The following is a 23,411-nucleotide window of genomic DNA, read 5'->3' as shown; positions in this document are numbered from 1 at the left end:
CTCGGGCCGCTGACAGGACCTGGGCCTGCAGGTATGCAAGGTGTGAAGAACCCTTCTTCACCCGGGACCACTTTGGCTCCTTGTCGCTCCCCTCTTCCTTCACGCTCAGCCCTCCAGGGCCACTCCCTGCCCCTCCGCACCCCACCTCATCAGCCCCACTGCACCCCGACCCTCTGTGTCCGTCAGCTTGGCCCCGTTACCCCTCCCCCACGCCCTTGCCCAGCGCGTCCAGAGCTCGTAACCCGGCCCTTGGCGGGCCCTACCACCCAGGCTCCACCCCCGAGCCCCACCTCTCTGCATAACCAATGGTACACTTCACTCCTTATAGTTCCGCCCACCCGTCGAGCCCGCCTCTCGGTTCCCGCCCCCACCACCTTCCCAGCCTTAGGCCTCGCCCCTTTCGGGTACAACCGCCCAGGCTCCGCCCCCTACACTGCCAAGGGTCCGCACGCATTGGGAGCGTGCAGGCCCCGCCCCCTGCCTCGGCACTCATTGGCGGGAGCCGGCGTCGCGGGCGGGGGCGGCGCGGAGCTGAGCAGGACGGCCGCCATCTTGCGCGGAGCCGGAGTCGGAACCCGAGACTGAGGCCGATAGTGCGCGCGAGCCCGCGGCCCAGTGTAGCCGTGGCTTAGCCGGAGCCTTCTCCCGCTGCCTTTCCGCGCCCGGCCCCTAACCCTCAGCCCGGCCCGGTTCCCTGACCCTCAGCCCGGCTCGGTCCCCTGACCCTCAGCCCGGCCCGGTCCGGCCTCCCCGCGGGGTCACGCGGTCGCCCCGGGGACGATGAACGGAGGATAAATGGTGCCCAAGGCAGACAGCGGTGCCTTCTTGCTGCTCTTCCTGCTCGTGCTCACCGTCACCGAGCCGCTGCGGCCAGGTGCGCGGCGCGGTGGGCGCGGCGCGGTGGGGGCGATGTGTGGGGGCGGGGCAGGGCAGGGCGGGCGGTGTGCGGGGCCGGGGTCTCCCGGGATCTCCCTCCACCGGGCGGGGCCCCGGTAGGGCGCCTCTGAGGCCTGCCCGCGGGCCGCCGTGCCCCCCGCCCGGGACCGTGCCGAGAGTTTTACCTGGGCTCCGAGCGCTTCTCACATCATGGAACTTTGTTCTCGAGGGGATGTTACCTTTGGATCCGTGTCCGTGGAGCGCTGCGTGCTTTGAGATTGACCGAAGCGAGAGTGGTGTGCGGGGCCCGACCTAACTTCTGGGGCCTGGGAGTTCTCTGATGGAGGAGGTGCGCCCGTGGGGCGCGCCCTCCTTGCCCAGCGGCTGGGGTCAGGCTGGAGTGCTGGGGTCGAGAGAGCAGCTCGTGGAGACACATGGTTTCTCTTTCCCATGTTATTCCTCAGCAGTGCTTTTGTGCCAGCGCCTCAGCCCTGGAAACTCCTTGGCTGGAGAGCGGTAGCCGTGTCGCTTTTTGTCACTCAGTGAGGTGTTGTAGCTGAGAACTCAGCTGAGAGACCGATCCGAGGAGGTACTAGGAGTCCGCCAAGCATCGCACTCAGAAAGCAAGCTAGCTTCCTGGGGCAGAGACTCGTGCCGCGGCCGGGTCTCCGCAGTCGGAGGTTGGACATTGCCAGGCACTTAGGAGTGTACCTTGTATGTGATGATTAAATGCTTTTGGAACTCCCTTTGGAGCTTGTGTTTTTATAAGTACGCTTGTGGTGGGGAATCAGAATCATGGCAGCCAGAAGGTCCAGGATAATTTTTATCTCTGTTTCTTGTGTACCCCCTCCTCCGTTGAATGCAACAAAAAAATCAAATCCCCAATTGCAGGGCAGATTTATTCATCAAGTACAGGAGGCTTGGTGCTGGGGGCCCACAGAGTGCTTTTAGTGGTCTTCTTTTAAAATCAGCAAGGAAAAAAAACCCTGACCGTTTAGGTCAAAGAAAATGTTATGCACAAATTTATTTAGCTTTATACTATTGCAGTTGAAAAGTATGATTCTTAGTAATCTTTTATGGCGGAAGGAGCCCATGAAGGCCAAAGTGTCCAGGGCTATTGTCTGTGAGCTCTGTCAGGTCTCTCTGTAAAAACAGGCTGGGGAGCACAGTGCAGTGCCACCCTCCTTAATGCCTCAGCCAAGGCGCTCATACCAGACATGACACACCTCTCTGCCTTTGTCATCCTAAATAGACTGCTGTCTCCTCCCCAGTGTTTACTTGGTGGCCAAGGCCCTGGGCCCCTGCTCAACCTGGAGTCTTTCCAGTGATGCTTCTCTGGGCTCCCTGAGTAGAGCTGGTTGCTCGCTGCTTCTGATGGTTCTCTCAGCAGCAGGGTGACTGGTGGGATGGCCTCAGTAGGAATGGTAGCCAGAAAAAGGGCTAGTTGTGGAGAGAGTACTGAATGGGCCCTTGAGGTCCAGAACCAAAGCATTTGTGGCTCCTTGTGATTAAGTTCTTTAGAAAACATGTTTATATCTGTAGAGAAGTGAGACCTTCTCTTTTGGCTCTTGGGTCCTAGTTCTGCTTATCAGGTCATTGGACTCAGGGGCGAAGCCACACATCATGCCTGTCTTCCTTGGGGTGCCTCTGGTTCCAGGTCCAGCACCACCTCTGGATGATAGAGGTGACCAACGTCCCCAACTCCCTTTCCTTTGCTGTCTGTCCGGGTATCCTGCCAACTGGCCAGCAACAATTCAGAAAGTGTAAATTCTGTCTGCCTACCACTAGGGATGCTCAAATGAATTGAGTAAATCCTTTTCTCTAGGAGTGCCTTTTAGGTACAGAAGCAGAAACTAGGTGTAAATCAGGCTTGAGTGTGGGGGCTAAGAGGCAGGCAGTCCAGGTGGCCAGTCTTTTGTACCTGTGAAGCAGGGGAGGGCTTTATAGGAGACCTCACACTTAGGTCTGAGCTGGGGTAAGGAGGTGGCTCTGGTTGAAGGGGCAGATTATCCCATTGTATTCATGACTTTCCAGATTAGAACTTTGCAGTGGTTCCTAATGGTGTTTTGAGTTGCCTTGCAAACCCTGGGGGTTTTGCTGGTTTCCTGATTTTGGCTGGTTGGCTAGGGCCAGTCACACTCTGGGTTAGATGTTCTCCTTTGTGGGGTTGTGTGTGCTCCGTGTCCTTCCAGGCAGGGTGCTGCTGGCTGATGCTTGTCAAGGAGGGCTTCCCTGGTCTTCACCTGCATTCTTTCTGTTGGAGTCCCAGCTTAGACCCGTACTTGAGTGTGAGGAGGGCATCAGGCTGAACCTACTTTCCAGGGGAGGGAGTCCTTGAGGACTGAGGCCAAGCCACTTCTGGTTCTTCGCTGGTGCAGGCCAGAGTGTGAAGGCTTTCACAGAGTGGCGGCAACAAGAGAGCTCTGAATTTGACCTTTTGGCAAAGTTTTTGTTTTCTTTTTGTTTTTTAAATGCGTATTTGATCTTGGTTGATTGAAGATGTGTTATGTGCCAGCTGCTGTTTTAATGTGTACTAAAATGTGCATTGATTACCTCTCAGGTGATCCCTGTGAGGTAGATGACTGTTATTAGCCCCATTTTATAGATGGGGAAATAAACAGAGAGCTCATGAAAGTAAGTGGCTGAGATGAGATTTCAGTCCTAGATGTCTGGCCCATCATGTGCCCTTGGCTGAGGCTCTGTCTACTCCAGCTGTGTTTGTCCTGCCCCAGCCTTAACCCCAGCTGTGGAACTCCAGACCACATCTCTTCCCTTGATAGACCAAGTGGTTCTCCAGGTGAGCACAGACCCTTTTCCATCTGAATACTCTGATCTGAGGTATAGAACCAGTTCTCTCCCCAAATCCCCTTTATGGTTAGCCATAATGACCAACGGTGGTGTCGTTATATCTGCTGGGGCTGTGGTGAGAAGGGTAGGTTGGAGATCTCTTCTGAGGAACGACAGGCATGGAGAGGCTTTTGGGGGACCAGTGGCCATGGTGTCATCTCATTGACCTTTTCTCCATCTGTGCAGAGGGTGCAGCAGCAATTGCTGATTCTAAAACTGTTTTTCTCCGTTGACGAAAGAAAATCATGCCATGGTTTTAGCTACAGCTTTGTCCAGGGTGACCCCACCATACATGGCTGAGAAAACATTTGCCTTCCTCATGTGAGCTGTGTCTCAGCTGAGCTCCCCAGCCCTGTAAAAACCTTGTGTTCAGTGAGGCTGCCTGATGAGGTAGCAAGACTGGAAGCTGTCTTCCTTGTACTGTTGGAAAAGCAGGCTGGAGAGGCAAATGACTTGCATAAGGTCGCACAGCTGGTGAGCAGCATAGCTAGGATTCAAACGTGGGTGAATTGGCTCCAAGTTCAGGGTTCTTTCCCTTTTGTCATTAGGAACCCAGAGGGGCCTGCTGTCTGTGCTGAATTGATAAATCTTCAGTGAACTAACCTAGTGGCCACAGCACCTTTCCTCTGGAGCAGCACATGGGTTAGTGAAGGGGAAGAGTGTGGATATTTTGCAAGCAGATGTGGCTGAAGCTCATAGAAATAGCTGGGAAGTTGAACCTGCACCTGGGCTTGCCAGGCGCTTTCTGAGTGAGCTCTTTCCTTCACAGCCCACCACCTTGTAACACTGTAGAACTTGCTTCATTGGCTGGTTGTGCTTTCAGCTTAAGAATTTCATTCTTTTTAGTTGAAAAGGGATGTTAACATATTTTCCAACCTCACTAGCTAACGAAATGTCTTTTTTTTTTTTTTTAACATATAAAGAAAGTTTTTATTTGGAAATAATTTCAAACTTACAGAAAAGATGCAAGAATAAAATTCATGCCAAGAATACCTGCGTACTCTCTACCCAGGCTTACCTATTGTCAGCATTTTACCTTACTTGCCTTCTTCTTAATGTGTGCATGTGCGTATGTACGTATGCACACACATAATTTATTTTCTGAATCATTTGAAAGTAAGTGGCCCTTTCTCCCTGAACACTTTGGCCACTGCAGAGAGCAGGAAGAGACTCCTGGTACTTGATGTCCCTCGGGAGACGAACGGTGATGCTTCCCCACAGCCCTGTAACAAGCCCTCACCACAACCTGCTGTGTCTGGGCACTGTCACCAGCTACCACCTGCTGTGTGCCGGGCACCGTCACCACGGGAAAGTATTGAGGGCACAGGAAGCACTGTGGTTAAAGCTCCGGTTGGCCCAGGTGGCAGCGAATCAGGGTTATTATTTCAGTTGGTGCTTCTGGTCTTAGGAATGAAGAATGTGCTGCTGTTGCACACTTAACCAGATGGGTCTGCACCTACTTGCTGCTGTTACGCTGTACCTTTCCTGTTCCTCTGACCCAGATTGCTCTTGCCTGCAGCCTTCCCTAGTCCTGCTTCTCAGGCTAGCTCACTTGCACTTTCCTCACCCCTTTGCTCCCCTAGGCAGTTTGGCAGCACTAAGGCTTGTGCTTCTTTAGCCATCATGGCAGGTGATCTAGTTAGCCCTCCTTGCACAGGTGATCTCTTACCTCCCTTTGGTACTTGGTGTAGGGAAACATTGGTAGTTTCTTGACTCTTAAGTGGAATGTATCAGTGACAACATTTAGGACCTAGTAGGTAGCAAGGGACTGATTAAGTGTCTTTGGCACACTGCCAGATTGTTCCCTCATCACATGTGCTTTTTGTATTTGGGGTGCTGAGATGTTGGTGAGTGGCCCTTTCCTCTTCCAGTCTGCAGAGTGGGTCAATAATTCTGAGAGCCCAATTTTGAGCCAACACTTTGCCAGTGTGATGGATGGATTCAAAGTATGGCTATTTTGTTTTTGGTGTGATTTGCCAGTTGACTTGGGGTGTTTAGTGAAATCACATCTTGTCCTGCTGCTCCAAGCTGGGCTGTGTGTTCCATCGTGTGGGACATGTTTCCTCAACAGGGTAAGTCCAGGGGAGGGTGAATAGCCTGTGCAGTGAGCTGTGGACACAGAGTGTCCTGTGGCTTCTGGGCATCGACCTGGGAGGGAGGAAAGCCCAGGTCTGGTGTTGCTTCACACAAGCTGTTTGTAGAGTCCAGTGTAGTGGGTTAAGAGTGTGAACCCTAGATTGCATGGCTGGGAGTCAGGACCCACTCTGCTGCCCACTCTGTGACTGTGCTGAGCCTCATTTTCCTTATCTGTAATGCAGACAAAATAGAACATAGCTGAGGGATGCTATGAGAATTAAAATCAATGGGTATACAGTTCTAACACATCCTGACAAAAAGGCCGTTCATGTTAGCTCCGGATGGACTTTAGAAAGTGTAGGGACCCCCTGAAAGTCTGGGTGCATGGGTGTGCGTGCATAAGGGCATGTTTCTTAGGAGAGAGCCCCCACCTCGGAGGCAGCAGAGTGAAGTGGCTTTGAGCAATGTCTGACACACAGTGAGCGCTAAATGAGTCTAGCCATTCTCATGGTCTGAGAGGGGGTGTGTGTGGCTTCCTAGAGCCCCCAAAACAGCCGCAGTGCTTTGGACAGGGCTAGGATTGTTCATACTGACACGTTTTACTCTTTGTCACGTTCGTGTTGTGTCCCCTGGGCTTAGTTTGGCACAGAGTGGGCACTCAGAAATCAGTTATTGAACAAATGCACAAATGGCTATTTATATTTTGACATAAAGAGCAACAGCTCCCTTAGCCAGCGGGCCTCGCAGCTGCCCCTGGTGGGGGTGGTGAGGATAAGGGCCTTGTGGCCGCCTGCAAGAACGCCTTTGGAGGACCAGTGTGTTTGGGGTGGGGGGACTGTAGGCCAGCTGGCCTGGGCCCCCACTGCGGAGAGCTTCTCCTTCCTGCAGGGGTGAGCTGGGCTGTGAGGTGAGAGCAGGTGAAGACTTCTCACAAATGTGGATCCTTTTTGAAATTTACCAGCCACCCAGCCTAGGGTTGTTGGTGGGGGGAGGGGGGAGGTTGGTCAGGAAGCCTTTGGGGTGGGTGGGCTGGGCTTCCTCTCAAATGGACTTGCTTGGCACCGAGTCTTGAGAACCGGACTTATCCCTGCATGAGGACATGGCTTGCCCTTCCCTGGGCCATTGCACAGTACAGGCCTGGCTTCAGAGCTGGTAGGTGCAAGAACTGCCATGCTTGCCCTTCTCTGCCTGGTGTGGCCTTTCTTCAGCCAGCTTGGACTGGTCATTGTCCTCACAGCTTGGACTGGTCATTGTCCTCAATTCCAGATCCTGGCAGCCAGCCATTAGTTTGATCAGCTTGTCATCTGTCTGCCCTCAGCTGTTGACAGGTCCATGTTGGATAGGGCTGAGAGCGGAGCCCCAGTGGGTATGCTGGATGGAGAAAGCCTCCAGGTGTCCACCCTATTCTTCCCTGTCTTAGAAGCCTTATTCCCGAGGGGACCTTCCATAGGAATTTATGGCTGTGGAGAGGATTGCTTGGGGCTCCCTGGGGCACTGGACAAGGGGCAGAGGCCACTGCAGAGGATGTCCCAGAAGGTCAGCTGGGAGATGGGAGGTTCCAGGACCCCCAGTACTTAGATTGAAATCAGGTGTCCTGATGCGGACGCCTTTTGAATGCTGCTAGTTGCTTCCTGGGGTCTCTGGGTTGGTTAATTTATCCCTGGCTCTGTGGTCTTATAAGGCAGAGCGAGAGAACTGGAAGTACCTGAAAGGGATGAGGTTTGTTTAGGGCCAAAGCAGGGCCTGTGCTGCAAACCTCAGTGGTTTGTTGGCCACTCCTCCAGATTCTCTCTCCACACCATCAGTGAGGGTGGGATGCACACATGCAGACTGACCAAGTGAGCCACAGTGAAAGCCCAGGACAGTTTGGAAAAATGTTGATTTTTTTAAAAAAAATATTTACAAAAATTTCATACATGGAATATTTTACATAAATGGAATTATACTTTTTATGTAAACTTATTGAGTTTTTCAGTGGACAAGTGTTCTGGAGATCTTTGTACACATAGTTGTACATCATTTTTTTTAGCTGGACTTTGTGAGAACTTTTTCAGTCTTATTTATTTATTTTTTTTAAGTTTACTCATTTATTTTGAGAGAGTGCATGCACATGAGTGAGTAGGGGAGGGGAAGAGAGAGAGGGAGAGAGAGAGAATCCCAGGCAGGCACCTTGCTGACAGTGCAGAGCCTGATGCAGGTTCAAACTCACAAACCCTGAGATCATGACCTGAGCTTAAATCAGGTTTTGGACACTTAACAAACTGAGCCCACTCAGGTGCCCCTCCTCAATTTTATTTTGTTTTGCCTGTGGGGTCTGGTCCTGGGAGAGTCCTCTTACCTAAACTTTTCATCAACCAGAAGTTCATTGAGATTTACAGTTAAAGATGGCATGGCCAATAGGCTGAGGGGACCTAACTCTTAAAGTAACAGGCAGTACTTCCAACTGGCTGTTCCCAGACTCTCATGTATTTGTCTCAGTCTAAAACTATATCTGCAGCAGCTCCAGGTTGGGATCCTGGTTTTCACATGTATTTATGCTATAACTCAAATTTGTGTGCTTATTTATCTAAGTGGTATAATTTCACCAAGGATAATTTAGAGTTAGAGTTGCCTAAATGGGGAACATTGATACGAACAAAATTATTCAGTTGAGAGGTGCCTTAAGGGCAAAAATGAAACCAAATCTCAAAGATCCAATGATCAGCATTTTTTTTTTTTATTGGTATGAGGAAACTTAATTCCAAAAAGAATTAAGATTTCAAAATATCTTCCTTCAGAGGGAGGCAGAGAGATACTTTTTTTTTTTTTAATTTTTTTTTTTTAACGTTTATTTATTTTTGAGACAGAGAGAGACAGAGCATGAACGGGGGAGGGTCAGAGAGAGGGAGACACAGAATCTGAAACAGGCTCCAGGCTCTGAGCTGTCAGCACAGAGCCTGAGGCGGGGCTCGAACTCACGGACCGCGAGATCATGACCTGAGCTGAAGTCGGCCGCTTAACCGACTGAGCCACCCAGGCGCCCCGATACTTCTTTTTTTAAAAAAAACTTTCTACTTTGGGGATGTTCATACCTACGGAAAAGTTGCAAGAGTAGTACTATGAACTCCACCTTTATATAGTTTACCTAGATTCACCATTTGTTAACATTTGACTCACCACACATTTGTGGGCATACATGTGTGCATACTTGAAACTAAGTTGGAGGCATCATGACCCTTCATTACTAAATCCCTCAATTTATATTTCCTAAGAACAAAGCCATTCTCTTATAAGCAGAGTATAGTTACCAAATCTAGGAAGTTTGACATCGATGTAGTACTGTTAGCCATGTCCCCGTTTTGCCGGTTGTCTGATTACAACATATTTTTCCAAGTCAGGATCCAACCTGGTATCATGTATTGCATTTAATTTTGATGTGTGTTTAATCTTTTAAAATCTGGAAAAGCTTCCTGTCCTTGTCTTTTGTATTATGGACTTATGAAAGAGTACAGGGAGCTCTTGTATTTTTTAAAAAATGTTAATGTTTATTTTGGGGGGGGAGTGGCAGAGAGAGAGGGACACCGAATCAGAGGCAGGCTCCCGATTCTGAGGTGTCAGCACAGACCCTGACGAGGAGCTCGAACTCACAAACTGTGAGCTCATGACCTGAGCCAAAGTCAGACGGTTAACTGACTGAGCCACCCAGGCACCCCTACAGGCACTCTTTTATAGAATATTCCTCATTTTGGGTTTATCGGATTATTTCCTTGTGATCAGATTCAGTTGATGCATACTGGCAGGTGTGATCCCCCAGATCATTGAGTCCTTCTCATTGCATGCATCTGGAAACACAGCCCATTGGTTTGTCTCAGGAGTGGTGATATTACTCTTGGTCATGTGGTAGGGTGGCATTGGCTGCGTTTCTCTGGGGAAAGGTGGCTTTCCCCCTTTGTGATGGGCAAGTAGAGAGATAGGCTTGCCCATTGTTTTTCAGCATCTATTAATGATTCTGGCCTGAACCAGTTGCCACTGTGATGATTGCTAAATGGTGATTTGTTCTTACTTTTTCTTTTAGTAGTAGTCTACTATAAAAGAGAATTGTCTTCCTTTTCATTTTTTACTGTCTGTATGGATTCATGGATTCTTCTTTCTGTTCAGTGTGTTACATGGTCTGTTAGCATGATTCATATTTAAAATTTTAATGTTTATTTATTTTTAAATTTTTTTTTTTTTTTTTTTTTTTTTTAATGTTTTTTATTTATTTTTGGGACAGACAGAGACAGAGCATGAACGGGGGAGGGGCAGAGAGAGAGGGAGACACAGAATTGGAAACAGGCTCCAGGCTCCGAGCCATCAGCCCAGAGCCTGACGCGGGGCTCGAACTCACGGACCGCGAGATCGTGACCTGGTTGAAGTCGGACGCTTAACCGACTGCGCCACCCAGGCGCCCCTCAATGTACTGGGTCCAAAAGCTACTTGGATTAATTTTTTTCACTCTTCTGTGTGTTTGTTATACAGTTAGGTTCAAAACTGAGTTTATTTATTATTTTAATTTTTTAATGTTTATTTATTATTGAGAGACAGACATAGAACGTGAGCAGGGTGGGGGGAGAGAGAGGGGAAGACACAGAATCTGAAGCAGGCTCCAGGCTCTGAGCTGTCAGCACAGAGCCTGATGCGGGGCTCGAACTCACAAACTGTGAGAGATCATGACCTGAGCCAAAGTCGGTCGCCCAACCAACTGAGCCACCCGGGTGCCCCAAAACTGAGTTGATTTTAAACTGCCTTTACTAAATAAAAAATATTGAGAGAGGTAATTACTATAATCTCATTATTATAACAAGCTTCTATTTCGTCATACTAATCAGTAAAGAAACATCTCATTTTTTAATAGGTTGTATTTTCCTGGGTAAATTAGAAATCATTTTTATGACTAGATATTTATAGTTTTAGCAAGTCAGCTCATTAGTGTCAATTGCTATTTGCTTAAAATATTTTTTCCAATTTTGTTTCTCGGGTTTGAAGAGAATTATGTATGTTGAATAAATGACCATTCAGCATCAGTAAAAAGAAAGGCCAAGTAAAATTTATAACAAACAATTACATTCCTTAGATTTTAGCATTAGTAAATGCTATTAATCAGCTTTTTAATTTTGTTAACCGTAAAATCTTTTTTTTTTTTTAAGTTTATTTTTGGGGGAGAGAGAGAGAGAGAGAGAATGCTCACACTAGTGGGGAAGCAGCAGAGAGAGAGAGAGGGAGAGAGAAATCCCAAGCAGGAGATTTGAGCGGGGCTCAAACCCATGAACCGTGAGATCATGACCTGAGCCAAAGTTGGGTACTTAACCAACTGAACCATCCAGGTACCCCAACTTTAAAATCTTCTGATGGAGTGTATCAGAAACTACTTTATAATACTAACTGCAGTGTGGTATCTTGGATTGGATCCTGCAATAGGAAAAGGAACAGCTAGTGGAATTCTAATAATGTGGAGTTCAGTTCATAGAAAAGTACCAATGTTAGTTTCCTAATTATGCCAATGTGTCATGGTAGTGTGCAGTATAAGATGTTAACAACCAGGGAAACTGGATGAGGGTATATGGGAACTTTTCTGTAAACCTAAAATTATCCCATAGTCAAAAGTTCATTTGAAAAGTTATTTTGTGATAATTGAATACTTAAAAATGAATTATTCTGCATTTGAAAGAGTCCTGAGACCTTGTTATCCTAGTTTTGTCAGTGACAATTTTGTCGGTACAATTTTGGCAATCACTCTTTCTAATTTCAGTTTCTTTTTTGGGAAGATAAGTGGAGGGCTTATATGTTCGAGGTTTGTTTAATTACTTCCAGTCCTACCACCCTCCACATGGCATCTGCCACGTGCTGATAGTCTCTGGAGTGTGTGGTGATGTGGGGGAGCTGTCTGAAGGTAGGGTCAAGGTTGGCCCAGGAGTTTGGGCATAGTTGTGCACATGCTTTATCCAACAGCCCTATTTTGGAGGGAGACAGTGAGGCAGGTGTTAGGTCCATTTTAGAGATTGGGATGCTGAAGCCCAGAGAAGATAATCACCTTGCCTGGTGGCATCCCTTGGCTTTTAAGTAGAAGAAGCAGAAACTGGAAATCAAAGATTGTTCTCTTGAGCTGGATGCTCTGCCTCTTGCACCGTGAGTCCAGAATAAGAAGAAAGAGCTGCATGGCTGTGGGGGACTGAGTGGAGATAGATGCACCTGCGAAGGAGGAGGCATCTTGTCGCTCATGGCTTCCGGCTCCACCAGCTTCTCATGTGGACCCTGATGGTGTCCCAGCTCTTTGGACCTGGCTGACCAACTCCAGGAGTTAGTGTTTGCAGCCTCCTCCAGTGACCACACCACCCTCTGATTGCAATCAAACAAACGTGGACATTTTAAGAAGCTTGAAAGTCTTGTTCATGATCTTAACCTGTCACCCCTTTATGGATTTTGAACCATATGGCTAGATTATCTTTTAAGAAGCATTAATAAAAGTTAATAATCAGAGCAAGGTATTTTAAAGGTTTCATATAAGTAAATGTAAAAATGACAATACTGTAAAAGCCAGAAAGTAACCCTAAAAATGGTTAGGACCCACAATAAAACAATGTTATAAAATTCTGTCTAGCTGCTGTTGTGTGTTTCTCCTTTATAATTGCAGGGTGAGGTGTGATGCCCTTTTTATAGAAAGCGGTACTCATATCTGCCTTATTTTACAGATGAAGAGACAGCTTGGAAGAGTAAGTGACTTGCCCACAGTCACACAGCTAGTAAGTGGCGGAGCCAGTATTTGAAGCCTGGGAAGCTAGAGCTCCGGCTCTGACATTGCACAGCTTCAGTGGTTACTTCATTACCCTCTGCTCTTTTGCCCTCTGTTCCTTCTCATCTTTCTGCCTGGTCTTTACTGACTTTTCACCTTGAACCTCTTTGCCTACCCGCTTTTCCTTGTCTTCCTCCCATAGCCTTGGCCACTGGTGTCACAGTGCTAACTCCCCATCTCACCTGCCCACAGCTGTGTCCTTGTGACTGTCCTGCAGGCAGCCTCAGGTTTGGCCTGTCAGGAGCTGAAAGCATCCCCTGCTGGACCGGTCCTGTACTTTTGGCCTCAGTTCTTAGCTGTTGCTAGTGGTATTGTTGTCATCATCACCACCACCACCCTTCTCCTACCCCACCCCCATTTCTGAGCATCATGCACTCTGCTGAGCACTAGGTGTGGAATAGCTTAGTGAACCCTAACAATAAACCTCCTTTTGTTTTTTTAATTTTATTTTTTTTAAGTGTTTGTTTATTTTTGAGAGATACACGGAGCACAGGTGGGGGAGGGGCAGAGAGACAGAGACACAGAATCTGAGGCAGACTCCAGGCTCTGAGCTGTCAGCACAGAGCCTGACGTGGGGCTCGAACTCACGGACTGCGAGATCATGACCTGAGCCGAAGTCGAGTCGGACGCTTAACCGGCTAAGCCACCCAGGCGCCCCTTGAGTATTCTTTAATGAGACCCATTAATGATAAGCTGTATGCTTTTGTGAGCTCTTGTGGGGGTTCAAGCAGGTGTCAGAGCTTTGCCCACACTGAGCTAGCCTGAGGGAAGAACTGGAGCAAATCTCTTTCTAATGCCTGAGCCTTAGTGGCAGTCTCCTTTTGGAGTGCCTCAGACTTAGAGGCTGCTTTCCTGCAGGAGTTTATTTGGTGTTAATATTTCCCTTGTGACTTTAAAATCCCTTCATGTCTTATCTGTGCTTGTGAGGGTTAGGTACAGCCCACTGTCACCTCATTTTACACATGGGAAACTGGCCCCAGGAGGGATGTGAAGAGACCTCATCTTGTTTTCTTAAGTGGGGATAATAATAAAACTGACCTCGGAGGATTGTTAATTGGGCCCAGGGAAGCAAAGTTTAGGTCATTTGTTTTTTTAATTTTCAAGTTGTGGTTAAAAAAAACACATAAAATGTACCATCTTAACCATTTTTAAGTGTAGAGTACAGTAGTGTTAACTAAATGCACCCTATTGGGTAACAGATCTTGAACTTTTTCATCTTGCAAAACTGGAACTCCTTACCCACTAACCAACAACTTCCCTTTTCCTTCTCACCTCAGCCCCTGGTGTTGTATTTTCTAAGAGTTTGACTACTTTAGAAACCTCATACCATGCAGTATTTGTCTTTTTGTGATTGGTTTATTTCACTTGGCATAATGTCTTCAAGGTTCATCCATGTTGTGGCATGACAGTTTCCTTTTTTAAGGCTGAATAATATTGGATTGTATGACTATGCCACATTTTCTTTATCCATTCATCTGTAAGTCATTTAGGTTGCTTCTGCCTCTTGACTACTGTAAATAGTGCTGCGATGAACATGGGTGTACAAGTATCTCTTTGAGATCCTGTTTTCAGTTCTTTTGGATACATATCCAGAAGTGGGATTGTGGATCATATGGTAATTCTGTTTTTAATGTGGAACCATACTATTTTCCGTGGTTATTGCACCATTTTACAACCCTACCAGTAGTATACAAGGCTTCCAATTTTTCTGTATTCTTGCCAAAGCTTGTTATTTTCTTTTCTTTCTTTGTTTAATTTTCGAGAGAGCACGTGCGTGTCCAAGCAGGGGAGAAGGATGGGGGGGGGGGGTGGGGGTGGGGGAGAAAGAATGAATGAGAGAGAAAATCTTAAGCAGATTGCATGCTCAGCATGGAGCCCAACATGGGGCTCGATTCCATGACCCTGGGATCATGACCTGAGCTGAAATCAAGAGTTGGACACTTAACTGACTGAGCCACCCACATGTCCCAACACTTATTATTTTCTAATGATTTCTTTTTTGATAGTAGCCATCCTAAAGGGTATGGAGTAATATCTTGTTACGGATTTGGATTCCCCTAATGATTAGTGATGTTGAACATCTTGTCATAATCTTGTTGGCCATTTGTATATTTTCTTTGGAGGAATGTCTAATTCAAGTCCTTTGACCATTTTTAAATTGGATTACTTGTCTTTGTTGAATTGTAAGAGTTCTTTATATATGCTGGATACTAATCCCTTATCAGATACATGATTTGCAGATTTTTTTTCCCATTCTGTAAGGTTGCCTTTTTACTTTGTTATTTCTTTAAGTTTGATGTAGTTTTGTCTACTCTTGCTTTTGTTGTCTGCTTTTGTATCTTATCTAAGAAATCATTTCTAAATCTAATGCTGTAAAGCTTTTGTCTTGTATTTTCTTCTAAGGGTTTTATTGTTTTAGGTTCTACATTGATCCATTTTGATTTATTTTTTGTATATAGTGTTAGGTAAGAGTCTAACTTCATTCTTTTGTATATGGATATTTTCTCAGCAATATTTATTGAAAAGATTGTCCTCTCCTCATTGAATGGTTTCAGGACCCTTGTCAAAAATCATTTGACTGTATATGTGTGGGTTTATTTCGGAGCTCTTTATTCTGTGTCATTGGCCTATATATCTGTGTTTATGCCAATAACACACTGTTTTGATTATTGTAGTTTTGTAATATGTTTGGAAATCAGAAAGTGTGAGACCTTCAGCTTTGTTTTTCTTCTTCAAGATTGTTTTGGCCATTTGGGGTAATTTGAGATGCCATATTAATTTTAAGATAGATTTTTCTATTTTGGCAAAAAATATCATTGGCATTTTGATAAAGAATGCATTGAATCTGTAGATTGCTTGGGTCATATTGGCATCTTAAATTTTCCATTCCATGAACAAGGAACAAGGGATGTCTTTCCATTATTTGTGTTCTCTTTAATTTCATCAGTGTTTTGTAGTTTTTGTATATTGGTATTTCATCTCTTTTGTTTAAGTTTATTCCTAAGTATTTTGTTACTTTCGATGCTCTTGTAAGAGGAATTTTTTTTTTAATTTCCTTTTCTTTTTTTTTTTTTTTTTAAATTTTTTTTTTAACGTTTATTTATTTTTGAGACAGAGAGAGACACAGCATGAACGGGGGAGGGGCAGAGAGAGAGGGAGACACAGAATCGGAAGCAAGCTCCAGGCTCTGAGCCATCAGCCCAGAGCCCGACGCGGGGCTCGAACTCGCGGACCGCGAGATCGTGACCTGAGCTGAAGTCGGACGCTCAACCGACTGAGCCACCCAGGCGCCCCTTAATTTCCTTTTCAAGTTGTTCATGTTAGCGTATAGAAATACAACTGATTTTAGTGTGTTGATTTTTTTTTGTCCTACTGCTCTGCTGAATTTATTCTAACAGTTCTTTTTGTGTGTGGAATCTTTTTTGTTAAATATTTTTTAATGTTTATTTTATTTTTGAGAGAGAGAGACAGAGTATTAGTAGGGGAGGGGCAGAGAGAGAGGGAGACACAAAATCTGAAGCAGGCTTCAGGCTCGGAACTGTCAGCACAGAGTCTGACCCAGGGCTTGATCACATGAACTGTGAGATTATGACCTGAGCTGAAATCAGACGCTTAACTGACTGAGCCAACCAGTCACCCCTTTGGTGGAATCTTTAGACATAACATAAGATCATGTCATCTGCAAACATATGTAATTTTACTTTTTCCTTTCCAATTTGAATGTCTTTTATTTCTTTTTCTTACCCAATTGCACTAGCTAGGACTTCTAGTGCTTTCTTGCATAGAAGATTGAACTTCATGAGAAACTGCCAGATGTTTTTTTTCAAAGTTGTTATGCTATCTTACATACTTATCAGTATTGTGTAAGAGTTCCAGTTGCTCTATAATCTCAGCAACATTTTATGTTGTCAGACTTTTTAAGTTTAGCCTTTCTATTTTGTGGTTCCTATAGTGGTTTTAATTGCCTTTCCCTGTGAATGATGATGTTGAACACTTTTTCACGTCCTTGTTAGCCATTCATGTATCTTCTTTTGAGAAGTGTCTGTTCAAATCTTTTTTTTTTTTTTAATTTTTATTTATGAGAGAGAGAGACAGAGCACAAACGGGAGGGGCAGAGAGAGCGAGAGGGAGACACAGAATCTGAAGCAGGCTCCAGATGTATATACGTGTAATATATATACATTATATATATTTAATATTTATATACAATTTATTGAATTGTAGGAGTTCTTTGTATACTCCAGATAAAGTTTTTAGACAGATGTGTTGCAAGTATTTTCTCTTGGTCAGTGACTTACCCATTCACTTGCTCCACCATAGTTTTTTCTTTTGTGTTTATTTTTATTCTTGCTTAACTGTACTTTTATTTATTTTATTATTTTTGTAAGTTTATTTATTTTTGAGAGAGAGAGCACGAGCAGGGGAGGGACAGAGGGGTGGGGGAGAGAGAGAATCCCAAGCAGGCTTTGCACCATCAGCATGGAGCCCGATGCAGGGCTCAAACTCACAAACTGTTGAGATCGTGACCTGAGCCAAAATCAAGAGTTGGATGTGTTTAACCGACTGAACCACCCAGGCACCCCTGCTTAACTGTACCTTTAAAAGAATCTGTGTTTTCTAATTTAGTACACTAAAATTCTTCTTTTTGGTATATCATTCTTTGAGCTTTGACAAATGTGTAGGGTCATGTAAGCAATCTCACACTGAAGATGCAGAGCACAGTTCTATCACCCCCAAATTCCCACATGCTGCCACTTTATACTTAGCACCGCTCTTTATATTGAGGTTTCCACCTGGAAACCACTGATTTTTTGATGAATTTCAGTTTATAACATTGTTTTCTTTTATAGGTCGTGCTTTTAGAGATGTATATAAGCATTTTGCCTAACCCAGGTTCACAAAAATTTTATTTTTTCTGCTAAGAAGTTTTATAGTGTTAGATTTTACATGTAAGTCTTTGGTCTGCTTTAATTTCTATATCCTACGTAAGGAATGGGTCGAGGTTCCATTTCTGTTATGTGAATGTCTGGTTTTTCCATCACTTGTGGACAGATTCTTTTTTCCATTGAATTGTCTTTGTACCTTTGTCAAAAATCAATTGGCCAGGGGTGCCCAGGTGGCTCATTTGGTTGAGTAACTGACTCAGGTCATGATCTCACAGTTTGTGAGTTTGAGCCCACATTGGGTTTGCTGCTGTCCACACAGAGCCCACTTTGGATCATCTGTCTCCCTCCCTCTCTGCCCCTCCCCTGCTTATGCTGCCTCGCTCTCAAAATTAAAAAAAATAAACATTAACAAAAAATCAGTTGGCCACATTTGTGTGGCTCTGTATTTTGTTCCATTGATCTATGTATCTTTACTGAGCTTTTGATCAAATAAGTTTTAAATTTTAAAGTTTTCAGTTTTTTCTTTTACGGTTCACTCTGTTTCTCGAAGAACTGCTACCCCAAGGTAATAACGATTTTCTGCTTCATTACTAGACTTTGAGCTCTGTGAAGGCAGAGACCTTGTATTTCTTTCTCATTCTGCTCTTCTTGCTTGCATCTAGCACAGCACCTGGCCCCTAGGAGGCACAGGCTGTGCTAACAGGTTTGTCTTAAGAATTTAAATATAATAATATAGAGGGTGCCTGGATGGCTTAGTCAGTTAAGTATCTGACCCTTGGTTTCAGCTCAGGTCATGATCCCAGAGTTGTGGGATCATGGGCTCTGTGCTGATAGCATAGAGCCTGCCTGGGATTCTCTCTCCTTCTCTCTCCCTGCCCCTCCCCTGCTTGCGCTCCCAGGTGTGTGTACCCACATGTTGGCTTGCTCTCTCTCTCTCTCAAACTTAATAATAATAATAGTAATAATAATAATAATGTATTCGAGGCATTTGATACACTGCCTGACACATGCAAAATGAACATATAAGAATCTGATTTTGCTTCAGCTGTTTCTCTTGAAATGAACTGGTTGTGCTATGGTTGTCATCAAAATGTGGTGTGAGTGGTGGATGAAACTGCCAATAAATGTTACATCAGAGGCAAGATAGCTATCACTCCAGCCCTATCCCACCCTCTTGTCCTGGTCTTATTCCCACATTTAAACCTTCCCCCACCCCCACCTCCATAAAATATAGACTGCAGATTGCTGTTCTTTGCTTCAAAGTGTTGTTCATTTAATAGAGATGCCTGGTGAATCTGTCCTCTTTCAGTTTATCCAGTCATATGCTTTTCCTTTGGTCTCCCCCTCCTCATCTAAGATAACTTACTTTATTTTGTTTTTAATTTTTTTTTTTAATGTTTATTTTTGAGACAGAGAGAGACAGAGCATGAACAGAGGAGGGGCAGAGAGAGAGGGAGACACAGAATCTGTAACAGGCTCCAGGCTCTGAGCTGTTAGCACAGAGCCCGACGCAGGGCTCGAACTCACGGACTGCGATGCGAGATCGTGACCTGAGCCGAAGTCGGACGCTTAACCGACCAAGCCACCCAGGCGCCCCTAAGATAACTTACTTCAAGCAGTGCCTTCCTCCCTAAACATCTACCTAAGGAGAAGCTGGAGGACAAGACAAGGCAGGTGGGCCAGTGTCCCAGTTGGGCAGTGTCTGAGGATAGAAAATAAGTCACTTCATCTCCTGGATGTAGAAAATGCTTGTGACTTATAAAAGATAAATATTAAAGTTTGTCACTATACTGGCGTGGTGTTCTCTGGCATCAACCTTGTGACTCCTTGGCTGATAGGAAAAAGCGGCTTCCCCTGTGCTTGGCAGCCCTTCTTCTCCTGTTGGCTCTCACAGCAGAGCTGGGTCACCTGCCTGCCCCTGCCAGGGAGCTGACTCTCACGTGGAGGGCTGACTGAGGGTGATTCTCAGTGATTCTCCTCCTGCCCCAGGGCTATTTGGAAATGGTTTGGTGGTCACATGTCTGGGGAGCTACTAGCATTTGGGAAGGCATATCAGAGAATTTTGGTTGTGTTTCGACACCACAATATTTTGGTACATGCCTGGCCCTGCGGTCCCTATCCAGCAATCAGACACTCTTGTCCCTGGGGGTTTGTATTGCTGACCTCCATGGAGGCACTGTGTTTTATAAATCTGTGTTTTCTGTCTTAACAAAGAGAAAATGGGTCAGAGTCAGAAAGTTTGGACCCAGCCCTCTGAGGATGGATGGATTAGCCACGCCCCAAATCAGAATGCAGGGCATCCTATTTGGGGTGGCTGTGATTCCCCACCTGAGTCCTGATTCCCACTTAGCCAAGTTGGCTTTGAGATAGAGATCTGCATGAAAGAGCCATAGCCTGGTTCCTGGTTCCTGTTTTGCTGCTGTCAACTTGCCATAGGACATGGAGCCAGGCAGGTCAGCCCTTTTGTGAAGTGAGCTGAGCGGATTAGATGGGTTTTCCAATAAATATAGCAGTCTCTGTCCTTCCTAATTTAAATTTTACTAGTAAAACTTCCTTACTGTAGTTTTCACGAACCACACACATACCATTCCCTCTTGGAGACTAGGCCCTCGTGTGAGAATCATAGGGCCAGCTAGTGTCTGAGCTCCTTGCAGTTTGACATTCAGATGCTGTGTCCTTCCTGTTGCAACCCTGATGCCTGCCAGAGCTGAGGGGTTCCCAGGCCTCCCATTAACAGCAGCCTTACCTGGGCTTCGCTGCTGAGCTCAGTGGCAGGCTGTGTTGTGCAAAGTCCCTAGTCCCAACTCCCTGTTCACATCCTCCCTTTCCCCAGATGGGTTTCTCTAAAGCATTTGCCCCTTCAGGGGGCCTCAGAATCACTCCAAGGGGCAGGATATGTGAAACTGTTCAGCAACCAAGAGCTGCCACGTTGTGCCAGGAAGCAGGGAGGTTACAGGCAATCTCTCTGGGGCCATGAAGTGACAGCCACTTCGAGGGCCAGTGGGGTTGCAGGGGGATCTATAGGAACTGCTGAGCCAGGGATCCCAAGAACCTGAATAGAGGGGTCATTGGAGGAAGGCTAGAGGTGGCCCTTTGCCTCATGAAAGTGCAAATGGCATTTAGAACTCTGTAGGGAAGGCAAGGAGTTTGTAATATAATCACAGTTTATTCTAGAATGATCTCCTGGGGACCATTCTGAATGCTTGGAAATGCTGTCCTCATCTCCTAGATCTGCCGTCCCAGATCTGTTCTCTGTCTTGCTGCTGATCAGTGTTCCGATGAAGGTCTCCACTGCTTGCAGCATCCATTCCTGGAGCCATAGTGCATCCCGTGGAGCCAGATTGCCCCGCAGTACCTTTTGGTCTTGATCTCCTCCCGGGACCCAGCCGAGCCGAGGGCCCCTTTCCTGCTTTGGTGGCACCTGTCCAGGCTGCACCCTTGGCCTGTAGGCCTTCTCCATGGCCCCTGACTGTTCACATGCTGCCTATCCCAGAGGCCTCATTAAAGCCCTTTATTCTTCCCCTCTTCAGGACACAGGTGACTTCTTCAGAAGGCCCTCTTAGCAGGAGTGCCCTGTGTTTTGTATTTTTTGTGATCTGTGTTGTCAGCAGTAGTCTCCGTCCCCTCCTGAAGGTGTCCGGAGCAGACATGCCTGGCTGGCCCAAGTTCCAGCCACGGAACACCAAGTTCCTGACGTGGTGCTGGACAGGACCCAGTGTCCCAGGGGAACCGTTCTCCTACAGCTGTCCTGTCACTTGCATGGCAGGGCCTAGCCGGTCCTTATTTCAGATCCTCTTCCCTCTGCCGCTGATGTGTAGTGTGGTCCTGGCTAAATATCCCTGTCTTGGTCCTGTCCTGGGTAGGGGTGGAATGACACCCAGGGGACAGCCCCTCTGGAAGCATCTGTTGGCTCTTTCCAAGGAAGAATGTGAAAGTGACCTGACAGAGGCTGCACTGCCCACCTGAGGGTGGGCTTGCTGGGAGGCTGGGGCCTCCTGGTCCCCAGGCAGGTGCTCCAGCAGGGCAGGGAGGGTCGCATCTGAGGATGCCCCTCCGCTCTGCACACCACTGGAGCAGGCTGTGGGCAGTGGGAGGAGATGGATGGAATTCTCTCCTGGCTGGAAATTTTTGATTTCCTGAGTGACACGGCTGTAGACACGTGTGCTTCCGTTGTACCCGGTGTTCCTCTGTTTCTCTGTGGGCAGACATAGAGGAGAAACCAATTCCAAACAATTAAAGCCACATACTAAATTTCACACGGTAATTTGAGACAGCTCAGCTTACATAATTTAAAATGAGGCCAAGGCTTGCTGACAAAAAAGAAATTAAATCCAGAGAAAGAATCTGTATTGTAGAGGCTTCTAAATTTCTATAGGGCACTAATCCTGTAATTCCCAAATGTTGTAGACTTTAAATAAAGCAGTAGCTCTCCAAATGTGGCCAGGAGTCTCTGGGGACTCTAGGAGGTCAAAACCATTTTCATAATAATAGCAAGGTGTCATTTGCCTCTTTCACCAGTGTGCAGTTTCCAGAGGCCACTTGACATGTGATTGATGGCTAATGGGTTACATACTTGGGATTCATTCTCTCTCTCTCTCTCTCTCTCTCTCTCTCTCTCTTTAATTTTTTTTTTTTAACATTTATTTATTTTTGAGACAGAGCATGAGCAGGGGAGGGTCAGAGAAAGAGGGAGACACAGAATCTGAAACGGGCTCCAGGCTCTGAGCTGTCAGCACAGAGCCCGACGCGGGGCTCAAACCCATGGACCGTGAGATCATGACCTGAGCCGAAGTCGGACGCTTAACCAACTGAGCCACCCAGGCGCCTCTCTCTCTCTCTCTCTCTCTCTCTCTCTCTCTCTCTCTTTTTTAATGTTTGTTTATTTTTGAGAGAAAGAGAGGCAGAGTATGAGCCGGGAGGTGCAGAGAGAGAGGGAGACAAAGAATCCCAAGCAGGCTCCAGGCTCTGAGCTGTCAGCACAGAGTCTGATATGGGGCTCGAGCTCACAGACTGTGAGATCATGACCTGAGCTGAAGACAGACACTTAACTGACTGAGCCACCCAGGCACCCCTCTCTCTCTCCTTTTTTTAAAGGATTTTTTTGGGGACACCTGGGTGACTCGGTTAAGTGCTGACTTTGGGTCAGGTCATGATCTCACGCAGTTTGTGGGCTTGATCCCAACATCGGGCTCTGTGCTGACAGCTCAGAGCCTGGAGCCTGCTTCTGATCCTGTGTCTCCTTCTCTGTGCCACTCCCTTGCTCATGCTCTGTCTCTCTCTCAAAAATAAAATAAACAAGGGGCGCCTGGGTGGCGCAGTCGGTTAAGCGTCCGACTTCAGCCAGGTCACGATCTCGCGGTCCATGAGTTCGAGCCCCGCGTCGGGCTCTGGGCTGATGGCTCAGAGCCTGGAGCCTGTTTCCGATTCTGTGTCTCCCTCTCTCTCTGCCCCTCCCCCGTTCATGCTCTGTCTCTCTCTGTCCCAAAAATAAATAAAAAACGTTGAAAAAAAATTAAAAAAAAAATAAAATAAAATAAAATAAACATTAATTTTTTTTAAATTTTAATGTTTATTTTTGAGAGAGAGAGAGAGGCAGAACGTGAGCGGGGGAGGGACACAGAGAGAAGGAGACACAGGATCTCCAGCAGGCTCCAGGCTCTGAGCTGTCAGCACAGAGCCTGATGCGGGACTCGAACTCACGAACCACGAGATCATGACCTGAGCTGAAGTCGGATGTTCAACCAACTGAGCCACCCAGGCACTCCTAAAATAAACATTTAAATAACACAAAAATAAAAGATGTTTTTAAAGCTGTGGTAAAATGCACATAGCATAAAATTTACCACTCTAACCGTTTTTACGTGTTTGCTTTGGTGGCATTAAATACATTGACAGTCTTGTACCACTGTCACCACTAT

General features: G+C 46.3%; 1 protein-coding gene across 6 annotated transcripts in view; it reads left to right on the top strand.

The window, feature by feature from the left end:
- Positions 1 to 525: 525 nt before the first annotated feature.
- The window catches only part of DGCR2 (DiGeorge syndrome critical region gene 2), a 99,473-nt gene continuing 76,587 nt past the window's right edge, over positions 526 to 23,411 (top strand). For 2 of the 6 annotated variants that reach the window (XM_058692952.1, XM_058692951.1), the window contains exon 1: positions 527 to 874. In XM_058692952.1, the coding sequence (XP_058548935.1) occupies positions 796 to 874 (79 nt within the window). In that variant the 5' untranslated portion in view covers positions 527 to 795. Of the gene's footprint in view, positions 875 to 23,411 lie in introns of all 6 variants that reach the window. The other 4 variants (XM_058692954.1, XM_058692953.1, XM_058692955.1 and 1 more) reach the window with 3 other exon arrangements.

The sequence above is a fragment of the Neofelis nebulosa genome, chromosome 11, assembly GCF_028018385.1.
Source record: "Neofelis nebulosa isolate mNeoNeb1 chromosome 11, mNeoNeb1.pri, whole genome shotgun sequence".
In the NCBI taxonomy this organism is placed as follows: domain Eukaryota; kingdom Metazoa; phylum Chordata; class Mammalia; order Carnivora; family Felidae; genus Neofelis; species Neofelis nebulosa.
This window is presented reverse-complemented; position numbering and strand designations above follow the sequence as displayed.